This window comes from Oncorhynchus keta, chromosome 12 (genome assembly GCF_023373465.1).
Source record: "Oncorhynchus keta strain PuntledgeMale-10-30-2019 chromosome 12, Oket_V2, whole genome shotgun sequence".
NCBI classification, from domain to species: Eukaryota; Metazoa; Chordata; class Actinopteri; order Salmoniformes; family Salmonidae; genus Oncorhynchus; species Oncorhynchus keta.
The window spans coordinates 49,449,647-49,477,357 of record NC_068432.1 but is presented as its reverse complement, the minus strand read 5'-3'; the positions used below and the strand labels follow the sequence as shown (position 1 = coordinate 49,477,357).

The following is a 27,711-nucleotide window of genomic DNA, read 5'->3' as shown; positions in this document are numbered from 1 at the left end:
TCCTGCAGCTCTGTCGCACGCTGGGTATGTACATAGTCAATGGTAGGCTTCGAGGGGACTCCTATGGTAGATACACCTATAGCTCATCTCTTGGCAGTAGTACTGTAGACTACTTTATCACTGACCTCAACCCAGAATCTCTCAGAGCGTTCACAGTCAGTCCACTAACACCCCTATCAGACCACAGCAAAATCACAGTCTACTTAAACAGAGCAATACTCAACCACGAGGCATCAAAGCCAAAGGAACTGAGTAACATTAAGAAATGCTATAGGTGGAAGGAATGCAGTTTGGAAACCTACCAAAAAACAATTAGGCAACAACAAATTCAATCCCTTTTAGACAATTTCCTGGGTAAAACGTTCCACTGTAATAGTGAAGGTGTAAACTTGGCAGTAGAAAATCTTAACAGTATATTTGACCTCTCAGCTTCCCTATCAAATCTAAAAATCTCAAATAGAAAACCGAAGAAAATGAACAATAATGACAAATGGTTTGATGAGGAATGCAAAAATCTAAGAAAGAAATTGAGAAACCTGTCCAACCAAAAACATAGAGACCCGGAAAACCTGAGTCTACGCCTTCACTATGGTGAATCACTAAAACAATACAGAAACACACTACGGAAAAGAAGGAACAGCATGTCAGAAATCAGCTCAATGCAATTGAAGAATCCATAGACTCTAACCACTTCTGGGAAAATTGGAAAACACTAAACAAACAACAACACGAAGAATTATCTATCCAAAATGGAGATGTCTGGGTAAACCACTTCTCCAATCTTTTTGGTTCTATAACAAAGAACAAAGAGCAAAAACATATACATGATCAACTACAGATCTTAGAATCAACTATTAAAGACTACCAGAACCCACTGGATTCTCCAATTACATTGAATGAGTTACAGGACAAAATAAAAACCCTCCAACCCAAAAAGGCCTGTGGTGTCGATGGTATCCTCAATGAAATGATCAAATATACAGACAACAAATTCCAACTGGCTATACTAAAACTCTTTAACATCATACTTAGCTCTGGCATCTTCCCCAATATTTGGAACCAAGGACTGATCACCCCAATCCACAAAAGTGGAGACAAATTTGACCCCAATAACTACCGTGGAATATGTGTCAACAGTAACCTTGGGAAAATCCTCTGCATTATTATTAACAGCAGACTCGTACATTTCCTCAATGAAAACAATGTACTGAGCAAATGTCAAATTGGCTTTTTACCAAATTACCGTACAACAGACCATGTATTCACCCTGCACACCTTAATTGACAACCAAACAAACCAAAACAAAGGCAAAGTCTTCTCATGCTTTGTTGATTTCAAAAAAAACCTTCGACTCAATTTGGCATGAGGGTCTGCTATACAAACTGATGGAAAGTGGTGTTGGGGGTAAAACATATGACATTATAAAATCCATGTACACAAACAACAAGTGTGCGGTTAAAATTGGCAAAAAACACACACATTTCTTCACACAGGGTCGTGGGGTTAGACAGGGATGCAGCTTAAGCCCCACCCTCTTCAACATATATATCAACGAACTGGCGCGGCACTAGAAAAGTCTGCAGCACCCGGCCTCCCCTGCTAGAATCCGAAGTCAAATGTCTGCTGTTTGCTGATGATCTGGTGCTTCTGTCACCAACCAAGGAGGGCCTACAGCAGCACCTAGATCTTATGCACAGATTCTGTCAGACCTGGGCCCTGACAGTAAATCTCAGTAAGACCAAAATAATGGTGTTCCAAAAAGGTCGAGTCACCAGGACCACAAATACAAATTCCATCTCGACACTGTTGCCCTAGAGCACACAAAAAACTATACATACCTTGGCCTAAACATCAGCGCCACAGGTAACTTCCACAAAGGTGTGAACGATCTGAGAGACAAGGCAAGAAGGGCATTCTATGCCATCAAAAGAAACATACATTTCAACATACCAATTAGGATTTGGCTAAAAATACTTGAATCAGTCATAGAGCCCATTGCCCTTTATGGTTGTGAGGTCTGGGGTCCGCTCACCAACCAAGACTTCACAAAATGGGACAAACACCAAATTGAGACTCTGCACGCAGAATTCTGCAAAAATATCCTCCGTGTACAACGTAAAACACCAAATAATGCATGCAGAGCAGAATTAGGCCGATACCCACTAATTATCAAAATCCAGAAAAGAGCCATTAAATTCTACAACCACCTAAAAGGAAGCGATTCACAAACCTTCCATAACAAAGCCATCACAAACAGAGAGATGAACCTGGAGAAGAGTCCCTAAGCAAACTGGTCCTGGGGCTCTGTTCACAAACACAAACACACCCTACAGAGCCCCAGGACAACAGCACAATTAGACCCAACCAAATCATGAGAAAACAAAAAGATAATTACTTAACACATTGGAAAGAATTAACAAAAAAACAGAGCAAACTAGAATGCTATTTGGCCCTACACAGAGAGTACACAGCGGCAGAATACCTGACCACTGTGACTGACCCAAAATTAAGGAAAGCTTTGACTATGTACAGACTCAGTGAGCATAGCCTTGCTATTGAGAAAGGCCGCCGTAGGCAGACATGGCTCTCAAGAGAAGACAGGCTATGTGCTCACTGCCCACAAAATGAGGTGGAAACTGAGCTGCACTTCCTAACCTCCTGCCCAATGTATGACCATATTAGAGAGACATATTTCCCCCAGATCACACAGATCCACAAAGAATTCGAAAACATATCCAATTTTGAAAAACTCCCATACCTACTGGGTGAAATTCCACAGTGTGCCATCACAGCAGCAAGATTTGTGACCTGTTGCCACGAGAAAAGGGCAACCAGTGAAGAACAAACACCATTGTAAATACAACCCATATTTATGCTTATTTATTTTATCTTGTGTCCTTTAATTATTTGTACATTGTGTATGTATATATATATATATATATATATATATATATATATATATATATATATGACATTTGTAATGTCTTTACAATTTTGAAACTGTTGTATGTGTAATGTTTACTGTTAATTTTTGTTGTTTTTCACTTTATATATTCACTTTGTATGTTATCTACCTCACTTGCTTTGGCAATGTTAACACATGTTTCCCATGCCAATAAAGCCCTTGAATTGAATTGAATTGAATTGAGAGAGAGAGAGAGAGAGAGAGAGAGAGAGAGAGAGAGAGAGAGAGAGAGAGAGAGAGAGAGAGAGAGAGAGAGAGAGAGAGAGAGAGAGAGAGAGAGAGAGAGAGAGAGAGAGAGAGAGAGAGAGAGAGAGAGAGAGAGAGAGAGAGAGAGAGAGAGCTCAGGAGAAAGAGAGAGAGAGAGAGCTCAGGAGAAAGAGAGAGGCCCCTCTTACTGCCCTCCGTTGTCTGACGTGTGTGGTGAATGCTGTTCAGGCCGCCAGACACACACACACACACGCACCCACACAAACACACACACCCCCACACACACATTCTAGCGCTAATCATTTCCACTGTGCTCTCTCATGGTGCTCTCTTGACTGAGCCAAAGCCCTCGGGAGTATGAGTCCTCAGGAGTATCTGTCCTCAGGAGTATCTGTCCTCAGGAGTATCAGTCCTCTGGAGTATCAGACCTCAGGAGTATCTGTCCTCTGGAGTATCTGTCCTCTGGAGTATCTGTCCTCTGGAGTATATGTCCTCTGGAGTATCAGTCCTCAGGAGTATCAGACCTCAGGAGTATCAGACCTCAGGAGTATCAGTCCTCAGGAGTATCTGTTCTCTGGAGTATCTGTCCTCAGGAGTATCTGTCCTCAGGAGTATCCGTCCTCAGGAGTATCTGTCCTTAGGAGTATCAGTCTTCATGAATATCAGTCCTCAGGAGTATCAGTCCTCTGGATTATGAGTCCTCAGGAGTATCTGTCCTCAGGAGTATCAGTCCTCATGAATATCAGTCCTCATGAATATCAGTCCTCAGGAGTATCAGTCCTCTGGATTATGAGTCCTCAGGAGTATCAGTCTGCAGGCTTATCAGTCAGGCTTATCAGTCCTCAGGAGTATCAGTCCTCAGGAGTATCAGTCCTCATGAATATCAGTCCTCAGCAGTATCAGTCCTCAGGAGTAGGAAGAGTTTGGTCTCCTTGCTGTGGAAGTCTGGGTGCGAACGACTGTGAGAAAATACATTCTATTCCCAAATGCATTAACATTTACGATCGTGGCTCTTGTTCGAGACACTGCTCGCTCTGTTTGCTACAAATATACCGGGGTACACAGGGGGTACTGTAGAAGACTCATGAGACCATAGGCTTACTGGTCAAATGCACACGAGGGGGTACTTCAGGGGTACTCCGGACAGAGCAAAAGTCAGTTGGTGGTACAGAAAAAGGTTACGGCTGGTCCACCTCATTCCTTTCATCTAAAGCCAAGAGCTCAATGTCGTTAGACTATTTTGTAGGGCTATAGTCTCCAGTTGGCCATAGCTCCTCTCTCTCAGCATATTGGAGCTATTTGTTTGAGTGGTGTGTGTTTGAGTGGTCTCTCTACAATAGAAAGCCTTATATTACATTATTCTCCCAGTTGCGAAACAGCCGACAGGGAGGAGGTGAGGGCCCTGGTGGAGTGGTGCCAGGAAAATAACCTCTCCCTCAATGTCAACAAAATGAAGGAGCTGATCGTGGACTTCAGGAGACAGCAGAGGGAGCACGCAACCATTCACATCAACAGGGCCGCAGTGGAGAAGGTGGAAAAAAGTTCCTCGGCGTACACATCACTGACAATGTAAAATGGTCCACCCACACAGACAGTGTGGTGAAGAAGGTGCAACAGCGCCTCTTCAACCTTGCCTTGGCCCCTAAGACCCTCACAAACTTTTACGGATGCACCATTGAGAGCATCCTGTCAGGCTGTATCACCGCCTGGTACGGCAACTGCACCGCCCTCAACCGCAGAGCTCTCCAGAGGATGGTGCGGCTTGCACATCGCATCACTGAGGGCACGCTGCCTGGCCTCCAGGACATTTACAGCACCCGGTGTCACAGGAAGTCAAAGAAGTTAATCAAGGCCTGTTCACCCCGCTAACATCCAGAAGGGAGTGCATCATAGCCGGGACCCAGAGACTGACTGGTCACTTGAATAATGTTTACTGTTTAACCCACTTGCCGGAGAGGCAGCGTAGCCTAGTGGTTAGAGCGTTGGACTAGTAACCGGAAGGTTGCAAGTTCAAACCCCCGAGCTGACAAGGTACAAATCTGTCGTTCTGCCCCTGAACAGGCAGTTAAACCACTGTTCCTAGGCCGTCATTGAAAATAAGAATTTGTTCTTAACTGACTTGCCTCGTAAAATAAAAAAATATGTACATGCTGTATTCTAGTCAAGTTCATCCTATTTAACTATTGCTGTACATATACTATTCTATTCTTCAGATATACTACATATTCTATCCACAGACTGTCCATAATATCTATACATCACATATATATTTATACTCCGGAGTACATTGCTCAACCTAATATTTCTATATTTCTTATTTCCATTATTTTCCTTTTTAGATGTGTGTGTATTGTTGTGTATTGTTAGATGTTACTGCACTGTTGGAGCTAGGAACAAGCATTTCACTACACCCAGAATTACATCTGCTAAATATCTGTATGTGACCAATACAATTTGATTTGATTTTCTCCTCTCTCTGCTCTGTGGGAACTGGATCCAGGGGGTCTGTAAATCATGTAATTGTACAAATATTCTTCACAGGCTTTGATCTCACAAGAGCTAATCAAAGAACACACACTCTTAGAAAAGGTACTGACTAACGGAGGATAAACTATACAAATAAAAAAATACAGTCAGACAGTCGTCTCTCCTGGCTGTGGATGAGAGTGCAAAGGGAAATTCCTCGGATATTGTCAACATGAAATGACTACCCTTTTCACAGAGCCAGAAAAGGTACTATTATCCAACACACAGTATGTCTACAGAATAGCCTGGTAAATGGTATGCAATATACATTCACATTCAAACACAGCAGAGAGGGTAGAAGAAGAACTGACAGCAGCAGTAAATATGTCACAGGATAGTAATGTATTCAATCATTGTGCATTTCGTCCTTACAAGAGGACCTTTTCTAAAATGTCAAGATCTTGAGAAAAATATTCCAAACAATGAAAAATAACGCTAGTTTCAAGTATAATAAAGGCTTGACATTTTTCAGACTAAAGTTAATTCGAAGGAATGTAAATTAAAGATAATTATTCAAGTCCCTATACTTTACAGCTGAACATAGAGAACTAATCGGCAGAGAGAACAATGCCAATGAATGGAAAAGATGGAAACACCAACAGATAGAGAAAGATAGACCAACATACAGATAGACCAACATACAGATAGACCAACATACAGATAGACCAACATACAGATAGCACAGACTAAGATAGACCAACATACAGATAGCACAGACTAAGATAGACCAACATACAGATAGCACAGACTAAGATAGACCAACATACAGATAGCACAGACTAAGATAGACCAACATACAGATAGCACAGACTAAGATAGACCAACATACAGATAGCACAGACTAAGATAGACCAACATACAGATAGACCAACATACAGATAGCACAGACTAAGATAGACCAACATACAGATAGCACAGACTAAGATAGACCAACATACAGATAGCACAGACTAAGATAGACCAACATACAGATAGACCAACATACAGATAGACCAACATACAGATAGACCAACATACAGATAGACCAACATACAGATAGACCAACATACAGATAGACCAACATACAGATAGACCAACATACAGATAGACCAACATACAGATAGCACAGACTAAAATAGACCAACATACAGATAGCACAGACTAAGATAGACCAACATACAGATAGACCAACATACAGATAGACCAACATACAGATAGACCAACATACAGATAGACCAACATACAGATAGACCAACATACAGATAGACCAACATACAGATAGCACAGACTAAGATAGACCAACATACAGATAGCACAGACTAAGATAGACCAACATACAGATAGCACAGACTAAGATAGACCAACATACAGATAGCACAGACTAAGATAGACCAACATACAGATAGCACAGACTAAGATAGACCAACATACAGATAGCACAGACTAAGATAGACCAACATAAAGATAGCACAGACTAAGATAGACCAACATACAGATAGCACAGACTAAGATAGACCAACATAAAGATAGCACAGACTAAGATAGACCAACATACAGATAGCACAGACTAAGATAGACCAACATAAAGATAGCACAGACTAAGATAGACCAACATAAAGATAGCACAGACTAAGATAGACCAACATACAGATAGCACAGACTAAGATAGACCAACATAAAGATAGCACAGACTAAGATAGACCAACATACAGATAGCACAGACTAAGATAGACCAACATACAGATAGCACAGACTAAGATAGACCAACATACAGATAGCACAGACTAAGATAGACCAACATACAGATAGCACAGACTAAGATAGACCAACATACAGATAGCACAGACTAAGATAGACCAACATACAGATAGCACAGACTAAGATAGACCAACATAAAGATAGCACAGACTAAGATAGACCAACATACAGATAGCACAGACTAAGATAGACCAACATGAAGATAGCACAGACTAAGATAGACCAACATACAGATAGCACAGACTAAGATAGACCAACATACAGATAGCACAGACTAAGATAGACCAACATAAAGATAGCACAGACTAAGATAGACCAACATAAAGATAGCACAGACTAAGATAGACCAACATACAGATAGCACAGACTAAGATAGACCAACATACAGATAGCACAGACTAAGATAGACCAACATACAGATAGCACAGACTAAGATAGACCAACATACAGATAGCACAGACTAAGATAGACCAACATACAGATAGCACAGACTAAGATAGACCAACATACAGATAGACCCACATACAGATAGCACAGACTAAGATAGACCAACATACAGATAGCACAGACTAAGATAGACCAACATACAGATAGCACAGACTAAGATAGACCAACATACAGATAGCACAGACTAAGATAGACCAACATACAGATAGCACAGACTAAGATAGACCAACATACAGATAGACCAACATACAGATAGCACAGACTAAGATAGACCAACATAAAGATAGCACAGACTAAGATAGACCAACATACAGATAGCACAGACTAAGATAGACCAACATACAGATAGCACAGACTAAGATAGACCAACATACAGATAGACCAACATACAGATAGCACAGACTAAGATAGACCAACATAAAGATAGCACAGACTAAGATAGACCAACATACAGATAGCACAGACTAAGATAGACCAACATACAGATAGCACAGACTAAGATAGACCAACATGAAGATAGCACAGACTAAGATAGACCAACATAAAGATAGACCAACATACAGATAGCACAGACTAAGATAGACCAACATACAGATAGCACAGACTAAGATAGACCAACATACAGATAGCACAGACTAAGATAGACCAACATACAGATAGCACAGACTAAGATAGACCAACATACAGATAGCACAGACTAAGATAGACCAACATGAAGATAGCACAGACTAAGATAGACCAACATGAAGATAGCACAGACTAAGATAGACCAACATGAAGATAGCACAGACTAAGATAGACCAACATAAAGATAGCACAGACTAAGATAGACCAACATACAGATAGCACAGACTAAGATAGACCAACATACAGATAGCACAGACTAAGATAGACCAACATGAAGATAGCACAGACTAAGATAGACCAACATGAAGATAGCACAGACTAAGATAGACCAACATAAAGATAGCACAGACTAAGATAGACCAACATACAGATAGCACAGACTAAGATAGACCAACATAAAGATAGCACAGACTAAGATAGACCAACATGAAGATAGCACAGACTAAGATAGACCAACATACAGATAGCACAGACTAAGATAGACCAACATAAAGATAGCACAGACTAAGATAGACCAACATGAAGATAGCACAGACTAAGATAGACCAACATAAAGATAGACCAAGATAAAGATAGCACAGACTAAGATAGACCAAGATAAAAATAGCATAGACTAAGATAGACCAACATAAAGATAGCACAGACTAAGATAGACCAACATGAAGATAGCACAGACTAAGATAGACCAAGATAAAGATAGCACAGACTAAAATAGACCAACATAAAGATAGCACAGACTAAGATAGACCAACATGAAGATAGCACAGACTAAGATAGACCAAGATAAAGATAGCACAGACTAAGATAGACCAACATAAAGATAGCACAGACTAAGATAGACCAACATAAAGATAGCACAGACTAAGATAGACCAAGATAAAGATAGCATAGAGAAGGATAGACCAAGAGAAAGATAGCGCAGACTAAGATAGACCAAGATAAAGATAGCATAGACTAAGATAGACCAAGATAAAGATAGCATAGAGAAGGATAGACCAAGCGAAATATAGCACAGACTAAGATAGACCAAGATAAAGATAGCATAGACTAAGATAGACCAAGATAAAGATAGCATAGACTAAGATAGACCAAGATAAAGATAGCATAGAGAAGGATAGACCAAGCGAAAGATAGCGCAGACTAAGATAGACCAACATAAAGATAGCACAGACTAAGATAGACCAAGATAAATATAGCACAGATTAAGATAGACCAAGATAAATATAGCATAGACTAAGATAGACCAAGATAAAGATAGCATAGAGAATGATAGACCAAGCGAAAGATAGCACAGACTAAGATAGACCAACATTAAGTTAGCACAGACTAAGATAGACCAACATAAAGTTAGCACAGACTAAGAAGACCAAGATAAAGATAGCACAGACTAAGATAGACCAAGATAAAGATAGCACAGACTAAGATAGACCAAGATAAAGATAGACCAAGATAAAGATAGCACAGATTAAGATAGACCAAGATAAAGATAGCATAGACTAAGATAGACCAAGATAAAGATAGCATAGAGAAGGACAGACCAAGAGAAAGATAGCACAGACTAAGATAGACCAAGATAAAGATAGCATAGACTAAGATAGACCAAGATAAAGATAGCATAGAGAAGGACAGACCAAGAGAAAGATAGCACAGACTAAGATAGACCAAGATAAAGATAGCATAGACTAAGATAGACCAAGATAAAGATAGCATAGAGAAGGACAGACCAAGAGAAAGATAGCGCAGACTAAGATAGACCAACATAAAGATAGCATAGACTAAGATAGACCAAGATAAAGATAGCATAGAGAAGGACAGACCAAGAGAAAGATAGCACAGACTAAGATAGACCAAGATAAAGATAGCATAGAGAAGGACAGACCAAGAGAAAGATAGCACAGACTAAGATAGACCAAGATAAAGATAGCACAGACTAAGATAGACCAAGATAAAGATAGCACAGACTAAGATAGACCAAGATAAAGATAGCAATAAAGATAGCATAGAGAAAGATAGCATAGAGAAGGATAGACCAAGAGAAAGATAGCGCAGACTAAGATAGACCAACATAAAGATAGCATAGACTAAGATAGACCAAGATAAAGATAGCATAGAGAAGGACAGACCAAGAGAAAGATAGCACAGACTAAGATAGACCAAGATAAAGATAGCATAGAGAAGGACAGACCAAGAGAAAGATAGCACAGACTAAGATAGACCAAGATAAAGATAGCACAGACTAAGATAGACCAAGATAAAGATAGCACAGACTAAGATAGACCAAGATAAAGATAGCAATAAAGATAGCATAGAGAAAGATAGCATAGAGAAGGATAGACCAAGAGAAAGATAGCATAGATAAAGATAACAATAAAGATAGCATAGAGAAAGATAGCAATAAAGATAGATAGACCAAGAGAAAGATAGCATAGATAAAGATAGACCAAGATAAAGATAGCATAGATAATGATAGAAATAAAGATAACATAGATAAAGATAGCATAGATAAAGATAGCAATAAAGATAACATAGAGAAAGATAGACCAAAATAAAGATAGCATAGATAAAGATAGCAATAAATATAGCATAGATGCAGATAGCATAGATAAAGATAGACCAAAATAAAGATAGCATAGATAAAGATAGCGATAAAGATAGCATAGATAAAGATAGCATAGAGAAAGATAGCATAGATAAAGATTGACCAACATAAAGATAGGATATAGAGAGCAACACATGTGCTTATGGGGTTGGGTGGCCCTGTCTTGACCATCATGGAATCGCTACACCTTTTTGGGTTGATGTGATATTGTACCTGGCTGACCTGGTGACCTTTGACCTTGAGGCACAGTAATATCACACAGGACAGGTAAAAGCCCACAGAGTACTTGGTCTCATTGGATGGAACTCCATCTTCCTAAGACCGCCCTTGGGGAGTGCTTGGCTGGCTGGCTACTCAGACTACACAGTTTGGTGAGTGAGCTCTTACCCAGCCGGGATACACTCAGGACACACACGCTCAAGTTGGAACACAAAAGGAGACCCATTCCACATGGAGTGCTAGTAAATTGCACTAATGTTCATTAGCTTAGTATCAGATCATAAAGATCGATGAGGAATAGATGTAACAAAATGGATTTTAATCACCACCTCATCTCCACAAATTAACCACCAGTAGGTAACAAATCATAAAAGCACATTTTCCAGAGTAAGATAGAACTTCTCTATCTAGGTGTCATGTCTACCCCCTGTTAGCCACCCTGCCAGCTTAGTGGAGTCTGCCACTAGCATAGTCAGTGTGGTCAGCTCAGCTATCCCCATTGAGACCATGTCTGTGCCTCGATCTAGATTGGGCAAAACTAAACATGGCGGTGTTCGCCTTAGCAATCTCACTGGAATAAAGACCTCCTCCATTCCTGCTATTATTGAAAGAGATTGTGATCTCTCACATCTCAAATAGGGCTACTTAATGTCAGATCCCTCACTTCAAAGGCAGTTATAGTCAATGAACTAATCACTGATCATAATCTTGATGTGATTGGCCTGACTGAAACATGGCTTAAGCCTGATGAATTTACTGTGTTAAATGAGGCCTCTCCTCCTGGTTACACTAGTGACCATATATCCCGCCATCCCATAAAGGTGGAGGTGTTGCTAACATTTACGATAGAACATTTCAATTTACAAAAAAAAACAATTGACTGCGTTTTCCTCTTTTGAGCTTTCTAGTCATGAAATCTACGCAGTCTACTCAATCACTTTTTATAGCTACTGTTTATAGGCCTCCTGGGCCGTATACAGTGTTCCTCACTGAGTACCCTTGTAGCCATGGCAGATAATATTCAAATTTTGGTGACTTTAATATTCACCATTTTATTATGTTTGCAATCGCAACAAATAATCTGGTCAGACCCCAACCTAGGATCAAAAGCCGTGCTATAAATTCTCGGGCAACCCAAAGATTCCTAGATGCCCTTCCAGACTTCCTCCACCTACCCAAGGACGTCAGAGTACAAAAATTGGTTAACCACCTAACTGGGGAACTAAATTTAACCTTCTACCCTAGATGCAGTCGCACCCCTAAAACAAAAAACATTTGTCATAAGAAACTAGCTCCCTGGTATTCAGAAAATACTCGAGCCCTGAAGCAAGCTTCCAGAAAATTGGAATGGAAATGGTTCTACACCAAACTGGAAGTCTTCTGACTAGCTTGGAAAGAATCGAAGAGCCCTCACTGCTGCTCGATCATCCTATTTTTCCAACCTAATTGAGGAGAATAAGAACAATCCCAAATGTATTTTTGATAGTGTCGCAAAGCTAACTAAAAAGCAGCATTCCCCAAGAGAGGATGACTCACTTCAGCAGTAATACATTCATGAACTTCTTTGAGGAAAAGATCATGATCATTAGAAAGCAAATTACGGACTCTTAAATCTGGGTATTCCTCCAAAGCTCAGTTGTCCTGAGTCTGCATAACACTGCCAGGACCTAGGATCAAGGGAGACACTCAAGTTTTTTAATCCTATATCTCTTGACACAGTGATGAAAATAGTCTTGGCCTCTGAACCTTCAAACTGCATACTGGACCTTATTCCAACTAAACTACTGAAAGAGCTGCTTCTTGTGCTTGGCCCTCCTATGTTGAACATAATAAACAGCTCCCTATCCACCGGATGTGTACCAAACTCACTAAAAGTGGCAGTAATAAAGCCTCTCTGGAAAAAGCCAAACCCAGAAAATATAAAAAAAATATCGGCCTATAGCGAATCTCCCATTCGTCTCAAAATAAATGTTAAAAGCTGTTGTGCAGTAACTCACTACCTTCCTGAAGACAAACAATGTATACAAAATGCTTCAGTCTGGTTTTAGACCCCATCACAGCACTGAGTCTACACTTGTGAAGGTGGTAAATTACCTGTCCTCGTGCTCCTAGACCTTAGTGCTGTTTTTGATACCATCGATCACCACATTCATTTGGAGATATTGGAAACCCAAATTGGTCTACACGGACAAGTTCTGGCCTGGTTTAGATCTTATCTGTCGGAAAGATATCAGTTTGTATCTGTGGATGGTTTGTCTTCTGACAAATCAACTGTACATTTCGGTGTTCCTCAAGGCTTCGTTTTAGGATCACTAATGTTTTCACTATATATATATTTTACCTCTTGGTGATGTCATTCGGAAACATAATGTTAACTTTCAATGCTATGAGGACGATACACAGCTGTACATTTCAATGAAGCATGCTGAAGCCCCAAAATTGCCCTCACTGGAAGCCTGTGTTTCAGACATAAGGAAGTGGAAGGCGGCAAATGTTTTACTTTTAAACTCAGACAAAACAGAGATGCTAGTTCTAGGTCCCAAGAAACAAAGAGATCTGTTGGATCTGACAATTAATATTGATGGTTGTACAGTCATCTCAAATAAAACTGTGAAGGACCACGGTGTTACTCTAGACCCTGATCTCTCTTTTGACGAACATATCAAGAATATACTTTTTTCTATCTTCGTAACATTGAAAAAATCTGAAATTTTCTGTCCAAAAATTGTGCAGAAAAATGTATCTATGCTTTTGTCACTTCTAGATTAGACTACTGCAATGCTCTACTTTCCGGTTACCTGGATAAAGCACTAAATAATCTTCAGTTAGTGCTAAACACGGATGCTAGAATCTTGTCTAGAACCAAAAGATTTTATCATATTACTCCAGTGCTAGTCTCTCTACACTGGCTTCCTGTTAAGGCTAGGAATAATGTCAAGGTTTTACTGCTAACCTAACTAAGCATTACATGGGCTTGCTCCTACCTATCTTTCCAATTTGGTCCTGCCGTACATACCTACACGTACGCTATGGTCACAAGATGCAGGCCTCCTAATTGTCCCTAGAATTTCTAAGCAAACGGCTGGAGGCAGGACTTTCTCCTATAGAATTACATTTTTATGAAATGGTCTGCCTATCCATGTGAGAGACGCAGACTCGGTCGCGACCTTTAAGTCTTTATTGAAGACTCATCTCTTCAGTAGGTCCTATGATTGAGTGTAGTCTGGCCCAGGGGTGTGCAGGTGAACGGAAAGGGACTGGAACGATGAACCGCTGTCTCTAACTCTGAATGACCGGCTATGTTGCACCCTCTACAACCACTGTGATTATTATTATCTGACCCTGCTGGTCATCTACGAACGTTTGAACATCTTGGCCATGTTCTGTTCTAATCTCCAACCGGCACAGCCAGAAGAAGACTGGCCATCCCTCAGAGCCTGGTTCCTCTCTAGGTTTCTTCCTAGGTTCTGATCTTTCTAGGGAGTTTTTCCGAGCCACCGTGCTTCTACATCTGCACTGCTTGCTGTTTGGGGTTTTAGGCTAGGTTTCTGTACAGCATTTTGTGACATCGGCTGATGTAAAAAGGGCTTTATAAATAAATTTGATTGATTGATTGATTGGTGTGGGCAGCTACTGAACAGCTACTGAACAGCTACTGATGCTATCCTGGGCCAAACCCTTTGGTTAAGCAAGCTCCCTGCCTCTACAGTACCAGGCTGACCAAACAGAACATAACCCACAATTTTAATCGCATCTCTAGGGTATTATCTCTCCAATAGCCTCAGTCTCAGTGTGCGTGTGCGTGTGCGTGTGCGTGTGCGTGCGTGTGCGTGTGCGTGTGTGTGTGTGTGTGTGTGTGTGTGTGTCCCACTGCAGCAATACGTCAAAGGAAGCCCTGTATAGGAGGGTGTGTGCTGAGGGTGCAGTGTGTGTGTGTGTGTGTGCGTGCGTGTGTGTGTGTGTGTGTGCAGTTGTAAATTTGCCAGTCTAGTCTTCGTCATTTTGACTAAAATATAATTTGAATAATGATTTAGTCATTTCCATTATCATTTAGTCATTATAGATATTGTCAAAATGACAAAACCTGTGGGCCATTTTAGTCAACTAAATGCCCTTTAATTTTAGTCACATCACATTTGTATTGTCTCATTTAACCTATAGTAAAACATAAATCACTGACTCATCAATATTCGACAGACCCCTCAGCAACATTGGTGTCCAAAAGTATAACGCAAGTTAATGACTGTTTTGCCAGGTGATGTAGTCGAGCCACTAAACGTTGAGTCTGAAATCGAGTCCCAAGTCCTTACGTTGCGTCCTGTTGAACAACATGCCCCAGGTTGTTAGCTATAGCTTGCTAACGAGGTAACGTGACTGAACAATGTGTAGCCTAAACAAATGGTTAGCGGTCTGTTCCTGCATGTAGCCTTGTTTACGGCCTGCCAATGCACGATAGAACGGAGAAAAACGTAGTGCCGGTATTATGGGTCATATTTTATTAATGGTATTATGGGTCATATGTTCTTAATGGTATTATGGGTCATATTTTTTGAATGGTATTATGGGTCATATTTTTTGAATGGTATTATGGGTCATATTTTTTGAATGGTATTATTATTTTTAGAATGGTATTATATCATATTTTTGAATGGTATTATGGGTCATATTTTATTAATGGTATTATGGGTCATATTTTTTTAATGGTATTATGGGTCATATTTTTTGAATGGTATTATGGGTCATATTTTTTGAATGGTATTATGGGTCATATTTTTTTAATGGTATTATGGGTCATATTTTTTTAATGGTATTATGGGTCATATTTTTTTAATGGTATTATGGGTCATATTTTTTTAATGGTATTATGGGTCATATTTTCTGAATGGTATTATGGGTAATATTTTCTTAATGGTATTATGGGTAATATTTTCTTAATGGTAAGGACAAGAATCAAGAACTACACAGTGCATGTGTGCTGCTAATATTAATTGTGATTGTCGATGAAAATCTCTTTATCTCTCCAAACACTCTTGTCCAGTCCACTGGACAGCGATAATAATAGTCTCATTTTAGTGAAATGAAATGAAAAATAATTTATGTTAGTTATATTTTTTTCTGGGTCTATTTTGTCAATTACGGTCTCATCAACTACCACAAAAAAATTGCTGAGTCATGATTTTTGTTGACGAAATCAACACTGGTGTGTGTGTGTACGCGCGTGTCTGTGTGTTAATCACAGAGACATGCCCTCCTGATAATAATGATTTATTGTGCTAAAAAACAACGTATAGAGCCAGTCACAGATTAAGTCTAGTCTAGTCCAGTCTTGGACTGAAACGCATGCTTCATGGGTGCACTAACTAACCTCCACCAAATGGGGCCCATATGACCCTGTGTACTAACCTCCACCAAATGGGGCCCATATGACCCTGTGTACTAACCTCCACCAAATGGGGCCCATATGAACCTGTGTACTAACCTCCACCAAATGGGGCCCATATGACCCTGTGTACTAACCTCCACCAAATGGGGCCCATATGAACCTGTGTACTAACCTCCACCAAATGGGGCCCATATGACCCTGTGTACTAACCTCCACCAAATGGGGCCAATATGAACCTGTGTACTAACCTCCACCAAATGGGGCCCATATGACCCTGTGTACTAACCTCCACCAAATGGGGCCCATATGACCCTGTGTACTAACCTCCACCAAATGGGGCCCATATGACCCTGTGTACTAACCTCCACCAAATGGGGCCCATATGACCCTGTGTACTAACCTCCACCAAATGGGGCCCATATGACCCTGCGTACTAACCTCCACCAAATGGGGCCCATATGACCCTGCGTACTAACCTCCACCAAATGGGGCCCATATGACCCTGCGTACTAACCTCCACCAAATGGGGCCCATATGACCCTGTGTACTAACCTCCACCAAATGGGGCCCATATGACCCTGTGTACTAACCTCCACCAAATGGGGCCCATATGACCCTGTGTACTAACCTCCACCAAATGGGGCCCATATGACCCTGTGTACTAACCTCCACCAAATGGGGCCCATATGACCCTGCGTATGGTCTTCACCCAATCCTCCATGTCATTCTGGGTGCTGGCCATAAGAAGGTATGTCTCATGATTCGCTGTCATCCGCTCCCTGTCTCCTCCTGCAAGGAAGGAAGAGCAGAATGAAGGAAAAACAAAGCGTGAGTAAAACATGAAGACTTGACCGTGACCGAAGACGTCAAAACGTCTCCATGGAAACCACATGGAACAGTGGAGGCTGCTGAGGGGAGGACGGCTCACAATAACGGCTGAAACAGAGCGAATGGAATGGCATCAAACACCTGGAAACCATGTGTTTTGTTTATTTTGACCATTCCACTAGACCAACCTCCTTTGACATGGACGCATAGAATGCATAGTTTCTTTTTTTATCATTCGAAAACATTAAATGGTAGGGTACAATAATAACAGTTATCATCTGCTATAACATTACTAACATAATAAGAACACAATAAATTGTCAAAACCACAGTAAATTACTTATTCAATAATAACAGTGTCAGCCTAACAGATGCTTGTCGGAAGTGGGTCTGTGTCTGTGGTGTTATAATGGTCTGTAATTACAGTGCGACTTAGAGGGGGTCATTGACGCCCCAAGGGCTGACAAAATCAAGGTGCGGACAGACGCAAACATCAAGGGCTTGTGTGTGTGTGTGTGTGTGTGTGTGTGTGTGTGTGTGTGTGTGTGTGTGTGTGTGTGTGTGTGTGTGTGTGTGTGTGTGTGTGTGTGTGTGTGTGTGTGTGTGTAACATCAAGGGCTCTCAGCCTCACACACCAGGAGTATGCCTTTCAGACAGACCAGATGTACAACCTAAGAGACATTTTCCCTCTATGGCCTGATAATCACACCAACACTGTCTATGGCCTGATAATCACACCAACACTGTCTATGGCCTGATAATCACACCAACACTGTCTATGGCCTGATAATCACACCAACACTGTCTATGGCCTGATAATCACACCAACTGTCTATGGCCTGATCACACCAACACTGTCTATGGCCTGATAATCACACCAACTGTCTATGGCCTGATAATCACACCAACACTGTCTATGGCCTGATAATCACACCAACACTGTCTATGGCCTGATAATCACACCAACACTGTCTATGGCCTGATAATCACACCAACACTGTCTATGGCCTGATAATCACACCAACACTGTCTATGGCCTGATAATCACACCAACTGTCTATGGCCTGATAATCACACCAACTGTCTATGGCCTGATAATCACACCAACACTGTCTATGGCCTGATTATCACACCAACACTGTCTATGGCCTGATAATCACACCAACTGTCTATGGCCTGATAATCACACCAACTGTCTATGGCCTGATAATCACACCAACACTGTCTATGGCCTGATAATCACACCAACACTGTCTATGGCCTGATCACACCAACACTGTCTATGGCCTGATAATCACACCAACACTGTCTATGGCCTGATAATCACACCAACTGTCTATGGCCTGATAATCACACCAACTGTCTATGGCCTGATTATCACACCAACACTGTCTATGGCCTGATAATCACACCAACACTGTCTATGGCCTGATAATCACACCAACACTGTCTATGGCCTGATAATCACACCAACTGTCTATGGCCTGATAATCACACCAACACTGTCTATGGCCTAATAATCACACCAACACTGTCTATGGCCTGATAATCACACCAACACTGTCTATGGCCTGATCACACCAACACTGTCTATGGCCTAATAATCACACCAACACTGTCTATGGCCTAATAATCACACCAACACTGTCTATGGCCTGATAATCACACCAACACTGTCTATGGCCTAATAATCACACCAACACTGTCTATGGCCTGATAATCACACCAACACTGTCTATGGCCTAATAATCACACCAACACTGTCTATGGCCTGATCACACCAACTGTCTATGGCCTGATAATCACACCAACACTGTCTATGGCCTGATAATCACACCAACACTGTCTATGGCCTGATAATCACACCAACTGTCTATGGCCTGATCACACCAACTGTCTATGGCCTGATAATCACACCAACACTGTCTATGGCCTGATAATCACACCAACACTGTCTATGGCCTGATAATCACACCAACACTGTCTATGGCCTGATAATCACACCAACACTGTCTATGGCCTGATAATCACACCAACTGTCTATGGCCTGATTATCACACCAACACTGTCTATGGCCTGATAATCACACCAACACTGTCTATGGCCTGATAATCACACCAACACTGTCTATGGCCTGATAATCACACCAACTGTCTATGGTCTGATTATCACACCAACACTGTCTATGGCCTGATTATCACACCAACACTGTCTATGGCCTGATAATCACACCAACACTGTCTATGGCCTGATAATCACACCAACACTGTCTATGGCCTGATAATCACACCAACACTGTCTATGGCCTGATAATCACACCAACACTGTCTATGGCCTGATAATCACACCAACACTGTCTATGGCCTGATAATCACACCAACACTGTCTATGGCCTGATAATCACACCAACACTGTCTATGGCCTGATAATCACACCAACACTGTCTATGGCCTGATAATCACACCAACACTGTCTATGGCCTGATAATCACACCAACACTGTCTATGGCCTGATAATCACACCAACACTGTCTATGGCCTAATAATCACACCAACACTGTCTATGGCCTGATAATCACACCAACACTGTCTATGGCCTGATAATCACACCAACTGTCTATGGCCTGATCACACCAACACTGTCTATGGCCTGATCACACCAACACTGTCTATGGCCTGATAATCACACCAACACTGTCTATGGCCTGATAATCACACCAACTGTCTATGGCCTGATCACACCAACTGTCTATGGCCTGATAATCACACCAACACTGTCTATGGCCTAATAATCACACCAACACTGTCTATGGCCTAATAATCACACCAACACTGTCTATGGCCTGATCACACCAACACTGTCTATGGCCTGATAATCACACCAACTGTCTATGGCCTGATAATCACACCAACACTGTCTATGGCCTGATAATCACACCAACACTGTCTATGGCCTGATAATCACACCAACACTGTCTATGGCCTGATAATCACACCAACACTGTCTATGGCCTGATAATCACACCAACACTGTCTATGGCCTGATAATCACACCAACTGTCTATGGCCTGATAATCACACCAACACTGTCTATGGCCTGATAATCACACCAACACTGTCTATGGCCTGATAATCACACCAACACTGTCTATGGCCTGATAATCACACCAACTGTCTATGGCCTGATAATCACACCAACACTGTCTATGGCCTGATAATCACACCAACACTGTCTATGGCCTGATAATCACACCAACACTGTCTATGGCCTGATAATCACACCAACACTGTCTATGGCCTGATCACACCAACACTGTCTATGGCCTGATTATCACACCAACACTGTCTATGGCCTAACTGTCTGTCCACACTAATAGCTTAAGAGACCGTAATGTAGTCTATATAATTTAATTCTGTAATGCAGTGTATATAAGATAATTCCGTAATATGTAATATACTACCGTAATGTTGTGAAAACAAGATACTACCGTAATGTAGTGTATACAAGATACTACCGTAATGTAGTGTATATAAGATACTACCGTAATGTAGTGAAAACAAGATACTACCGTAATGTAGTGTATACAAGATACTACCGTAATGTAGTGAAAACAAGATACTACCGTAATGTAGTGTATACAAGATACTACCGTAATGTAGTGTATACAAGATACTACCGTAATGTAGTGTATACAAGATACTACCGTAATGCAGTGTATACAAGATACTACCATAATGTAGTGAAAACAAGACGCTACCGTAATGTAATGTATACAAGATACTACCGTAATGCAGTGTATACAAGATACTACCGTAATGTAGTGTATACAAGATACTACCGTAATGCAGTGTATACAAGATACTACCGTAATGTAGTGTATACAAGATACTACCATAATGTAGTGTATACAAGATACTACCGTAATGTAGTGTATTTAAGATACTACCGTAATGTAGTGTATACAAGATACTACCGTAATGTAGTGAAAACAAGAAACTACCGTAATGTAGTGTATACAAGATACTACCGTAATGTAGTGAATACAAGATACTACCGTAATGTAGTGTATTTAAGATACTACCGTAATGTAGTGTATACAAGATACTACCGTAATGTAGTGAAAACAAGATACTACCGTAATGTAGTGAAAACAAGATACTACCGTAATGTAGTGTATACAAGATACTACCGTAATGTTATGAAAACAAGATACTACCGTAATGTAGTGAATACAAGATACTACCGTAATGTAGTGAAAACAAGATACTACCGTAATGTAGTGAAAACAAGATACTACCGTAATGTAGTGAAAACAAGATACTACCGTAATGTAGTGTATACAAGATACTACCATAATGTAGTGAAAACAAGATACTACCGTAATGTTGTGAAAACAAGATACTACCGTAATGTAGTGTATACAAGATACTACCGTAATGTAGTGTATATAAGATACTACCGTAATGTAGTGAAAACAAGATACTACCGTAATGAAGTGTATACAAGATACTACCGTAATGTAGTGAAAACAAGATACTACCGTAATGTAGTGAAAACAAGACGCTACCGTAATGTAATGTATACAAGATACTACCATAATGTAGTGTATACAAGATACTACCGTAATGTAGTGTATTTAAGATACTACCGTAATGTAGTGTATACAAGATACTACCGTAATGTAGTGAAAACAAGAAACTACCATAATGTAGTGTATACAAGATACTACCGTAATGTAGTGAAAACAAGATACTACCGTAATGTAGTGTATACAAGATACTACCATAATGTAGTGTATACAAGATACTACCGTAATGTAGTGTATTTAAGATACTACCGTAATGTAGTGTATACAAGATACTACCGTAATGTAGTGTATACAAGATACTACCGTAATGTAGTGAAAACAAGATACTACCGTAATGTAGTGTATACAAGATATTACCGTAATGTAGTGTATACAAGATACTACCTTAATGTAGTGAAAACAAGATACTACCGTAATGTAGTGAAAACAAGATACTGCCGTAATGTAGTGTATACAAGATACTACCGTAATGTTATGAAAACAAGATACTACCGTAATGTAGTGTATACAAGATACTACCGTAATGTAGTGAAAACAAGATACTACCGTAATGTAGTGAAAACAAGATACTACCGTAATGTAGTGAAAACAAGATACTACCGTAATGTAGTGAAAACAAGATACTACCGTAATGTAGTGAAAACAAGATACTACCGTAATGTAGTGAAAACAAGATACTACCGTAATGTAGTGTATACAAGATACTACCGTAATGTAGTGTATATAAGATACTACCGTAATGTAGTGAAAACAAGATACTACCGTAATGTAGTGTATACAAGATACTACCGTAATGTAGTGAAAACAAGATACTACCGTAATGTAGTGTATACAAGATACTACCGTAATGTAGTGTATACAAGATACTACCATAATGTAGTGTATACAAGATACTACCGTAATGTAGTGTATTTAAGATACTACCGTAATGTAGTGTATACAAGATACTACCGTAATGTAGTGAAAACAAGAAACTACCATAATGTAGTGTATACAAGATACTACCGTAATGTAGTGAAAACAAGATACTACCGTAATGTAGTGTATACAAGATACTACCGTAATGTAGTGTATACAAGATACTACCGTAATGTAGTGTATTTAAGATACTACCGTAATGTAGTGTATACAAGATACTACCGTAATGTAGTGTATACAAGATACTACCGTAATGTAGTGAAAACAAGATACTACCGTAATGTAGTGTATACACGATATTACCGTAATGTAGTGTATACAAGATACTACCTTAATGTAGTGAAAACAAGATACTACCGTAATGTAGTGAAAACAAGATACTGCCGTAATGTAGTGTATACAAGATACTACCGTAATGTAGTGAAAACAAGATACTACCGTAATGTAGTGAAAACAAGATACTACCGTAATGTAGTGAAAACAAGATACTACCGTAATGTAGTGAAAACAAGATACTACCGTAATGTAGTGAAAACAAGATACTACCGTAATGTAGTGAAAACAAGATACTACCGTAATGTAGTGTATACAAGATACTACCATAATGTAGTGAAAACAAGATACTACCGTAATGTAGTGAAAACAAGATACTACCGTAATGTAGTGTATATGATAGACACTCCATTATTTTCCCCTCGGGCTGGCTGTGTATCCTGTATCAGGCTCTCTGTGGAAAACGGCTCTAAAACACTCACTTAGACATTTGATACATGTCGTTGGAGGGCTTGAAAGGGCTTGACTAAGCTTCCAGATGCAACGCTCTTATTACCGTGACAACAGTACCAGACCTGTGTACCAGCCGACCCCCTCGTGGAAATGTGTACTGTAAACCTGGGACCAGTCAAATGACATTCTTCAGATAGAGATCTTGTACGAATCTTGTTGAAGTCTGCTTGGAGATGTAGCCTAGTAGTTAACAGAGAAATGATTGGGCACAGACTAAATTATGAATGTGGCTGGTGCTGTCTGCACCTCTCCCCAGAGACCTCTTCCATTCTCTCCATTGATTTTCATCCAGTAGGAGATATCGCTGTGTCAGCGATTAACAATTTATTTATAGAACTGCAGCATGAATACCAACCCGTGTTTAGTCAGGATCATGACACTGTAAACTAAACTGTGTGTTTAGTCAGGATCATGACACTGTAAACTAACCTGTGTGTTTAGTCAGGATCATGACACTGTAAAACTAAATTTTTCTCATGATGTCAAGCAAAGCGGCACTGAGTTTGAAGGTAGGCTTTGAAATACATCCACACGTACACCTCCAATTGACTCAAATTATGTCAATTATTATATCAGAAGCTACTAAAGCCACAAAATCATTTTCTGGAATTTTCCAAGCTGTTTAAAGGCACAGTCAACTTAGTTTATTTAAACGTCTGGCCCACTGGAATTGTGATACAGTGAATGATAAGGGAAATAATCTGTCTGTACACAATTGTTGGAAAAATTACTTGTGTCATACACAAAGTAGATGTCCTAACCGACTGGCCAAAACTATAGTTTGTTGACAAGGAATTTGTGGAGTGGTTGAAAAAACTGTTTAATGACTCCACCCTAAGTGTATGTAACCTTCCGACTTCAACTTTATATACACTGAGTGTACAAAACATTAAGAACACCTGCTCTTTCCATTACCATAGACTGACCAGGTGAATCCAGGTGAAAGCTCTGATCCCTTATTGATGTAACAATTGAGAAATTATTTGTATGTGTGCCATTCAAAGGGGTGAAAGGGCAAGACAAAAGATGTAAGTGCCTTTGAACGGGGTATGTTAGTAAATGCCTGGCGCACCGGTTTGTGTCAAGAACTGCAACGCTGCTGGGTTTTTCACACTCAACAGTTTCCCGTGTGTATCAAGAATGGTCCACCACCCAAAGGACATCCAACCAACTTGACACAACTGTAGGAAGCATTGTTGTCAACATGGGCCAACATTAGAGGTCAACCGATTAATCGGAATGGGCGATTAATTAGGGCCGATTTCAAGTTTTCATAACAATCGGAAATCTGAATTTTTGGGCACCAATTTGTCGATTATTATTATTTTTTTTTTACACTTTTATTTAATCTTTATTTAACTTGGCAAGTCAGTTAAGAACACATTCTTATTTTCAATGACGGCCTAGGAATGGTGGGTTAACTGCCTCGTTCAGGGGCAGAGCGACAGATTTTCACCTTGTCAGCTCGGGGGAACCAATCTTGCAACTGTACAGTTAACTAGTCCAACGCAATAACGACCTGCATCTCTCTCGTTGCACTCCACAAGGAGACTGCCTGTTACGCAAATGCAGTAAGCCAAGGTAAGTTGTAAGTCGCTCTGGATAAGAGCGTCTGCTAAATGACTTAAATGTAATGTCATGTAAGTTGCTAGCTAGCATTAAACTTATCTTATAAAAAACAATCAATCATAATCACTAGTTAACTACACATGGTTGATGATATTACTAGATATTATCTAGCGTGTCCTGCGTTGCATATAATCTGACTGAGCAAACAAGCATACAAGTATCTGACTGAGCGTTGGTAGGCAGAAGCAGGCGCGTAAACATTCATTCAAACAGCACTCTCGTGCGTTTTGCCAGCAGCTCTTCGTTGTGCGTCAAGCATTGCACTGTTTATCAACTCCCGAGATGAGGCTGGTGTTACCGAAGTGAAATGGCTGGCTAGTTAGCATGGCGCTAATAGCGTTTCAAACTTCACTCGCTCTGAGCCTTGGGGTGGTTGTTTCCCTTGCTCTGCATGGGTAAAGCTGCTTCGATGTGGTTGTTGTCGTTGTGTTGCTGGTTCGAGCCCAGGGAGGAGCGAGGAGAGGGATGGAAGCTATACTGTTACACTGGCAATACTAAAGTGACTATAAGAACATCCAATAGTCAACGGTTAATTAAATACAAATGGTATAGAGGGAAATAGTTCTATAATTCCTATAATAACTACAACCTAAAACATCTTACCTGGGAATATTGAAGACTCATGTTAAAAGGAACCACCAGCTTTCATATGTTCTCATGTTTTGAGCAAGGAACTTAAACGTTAGCTTTCTTACAAAGCACATATTGCACTTTTACTTTCTTCTCCAACACTTTGTTTTTGCATTATTTAAACCAAATTGAACATGTTTCATTATTTACTTGAGGCTAAATTGATTTTATTGATGTATTATATTAAGTTAAAATAAGTGTTCATTCAGTATTGTAATTGTCATTATTACAAATATATATATATATTTTTTTTAATCGTCCGATTAATCGGTATCGGCTTTTTGGTCCTCCAATAATCGGTATCGGCGTTGAAAAATCATAAATGGTCGACCTCTAGCCAACATCCTCGTGCAATGCTTTTGACACCTTATAGAGTCCATGCCCAGACGAATTGAGGCAGTTCTGAGGGCAATATTGGGCATTAAGGTGTTCTTTTTTAAATGTTTTAACTTTTTACCCCCTTTTCTCCCATATAGGTAGTTACAGTCTTTTCCCATCCCTGCAACTCCCGTACGGACTATAGAGAGGCGAAGGTTGAGAGCCATGCATCCTCCAAAACACGACCCTGCCAAGATGCACTGCTTCTTGACACACTGCTCGCTTAACCGAGAAGCCAGGGGCACAAATGTTTCGGAGGAAACACTATTCAAATGGCGAATGAAGTCAGCATGCATGTGCCTGGCCCACCACAAGGAGTCACTAGAGCGCGATGGGACAAGGTCATCCAGGCTGGCCAAACCCTCCTCTAACCCAATTGTGCGCCGCCTCAGGGGTCTTCCGGTTGCAGCCGGCTGCGACACAGCCTGGGATCGAACCCAGCTCTGTAGTGATGCCTCAAGCACTGATGCCTTAGACCACTGAGCCACTCGGGAGGCCAGGAAGGCGTTCTTAATGTTTTGGCTTGCTGAAGACATATTACTAGTGAACGAGACTACAATAACAAATTCAATGGAATAAAAATTCATTTTCAGTCATCGAGGACAACCTGTCTTGAAAAACCAGACAAACAATGACTAAAGCAGTCAATTAACAACCATAAAGCTCACAGCATCAAGGCTCTCCTAAACCACTCTAGTTTCCCTTTACCTGGCTCTACCTCCCTCCCTTTACCTGGCTCTCCCTCCCTCCCTCCCTCCCTCCCTTTACCTGGCTCTCTCTCCCTCCCTCCCTTTACCTGGCTCTCTCTCCCTCCCTCCCTTTACCTGGCTCTCCCTCCCTCCCTTTACTTGGCTCTCTCTCCCTCCCTCCCTTTACCTGACTCTCCCTCCCTCCCTCCCTTTACCTGGCTCTCCCTCCCTCCCTTTACCTGGCTCTCCCTCCCTTTACCTGGCTCTCCCTCCCTCCCTTTACCTGGCTCTCCCTCCCTCCCTTTACCTGGCTCTCCCTCCCTCCCTTTACCTGGCTCTCCCTCCCTCCCTTTACCTGGCTCTCCCTCCCTCCCTTTACCTGGCTCTCCCTCCCTCCCTTTACCTGGCTCTCCCTCCCTCCCTTTACCTGGCTCTCCCTTCCTCCCTTTACCTGGCTCTCCCTCCCTCCCTTTACCTGGCTCTCCCTCCATCCATTTACCTGGCTCTCCCTCCCTCCCTTTACCTGGCTCTCCCTCCCTCCCTTTACCTGGCTCTC

At 40.8% G+C, this 27,711-nt stretch overlaps 1 protein-coding gene across 5 annotated transcripts in view; it reads right to left on the bottom strand.

Annotated features, from left to right (window-relative positions):
* Positions 1-27,711, bottom strand: part of arhgap24 (Rho GTPase activating protein 24) — a 280,471-nt gene that overhangs the window by 28,489 nt on the left and 224,271 nt on the right. For all 5 annotated transcript variants that reach the window (XR_008061354.1, XM_052458552.1, XM_052458553.1 and 2 more), the window contains one exon: positions 17,377-17,499. Coding sequence is in view for 4 of the 5 variants with exons in the window: in XM_052458552.1 (XP_052314512.1) it covers positions 17,377-17,499 (123 nt within the window). In the remaining variant the exon portion in view is untranslated. The remainder of the gene's footprint in view (positions 1-17,376; positions 17,500-27,711) is intronic.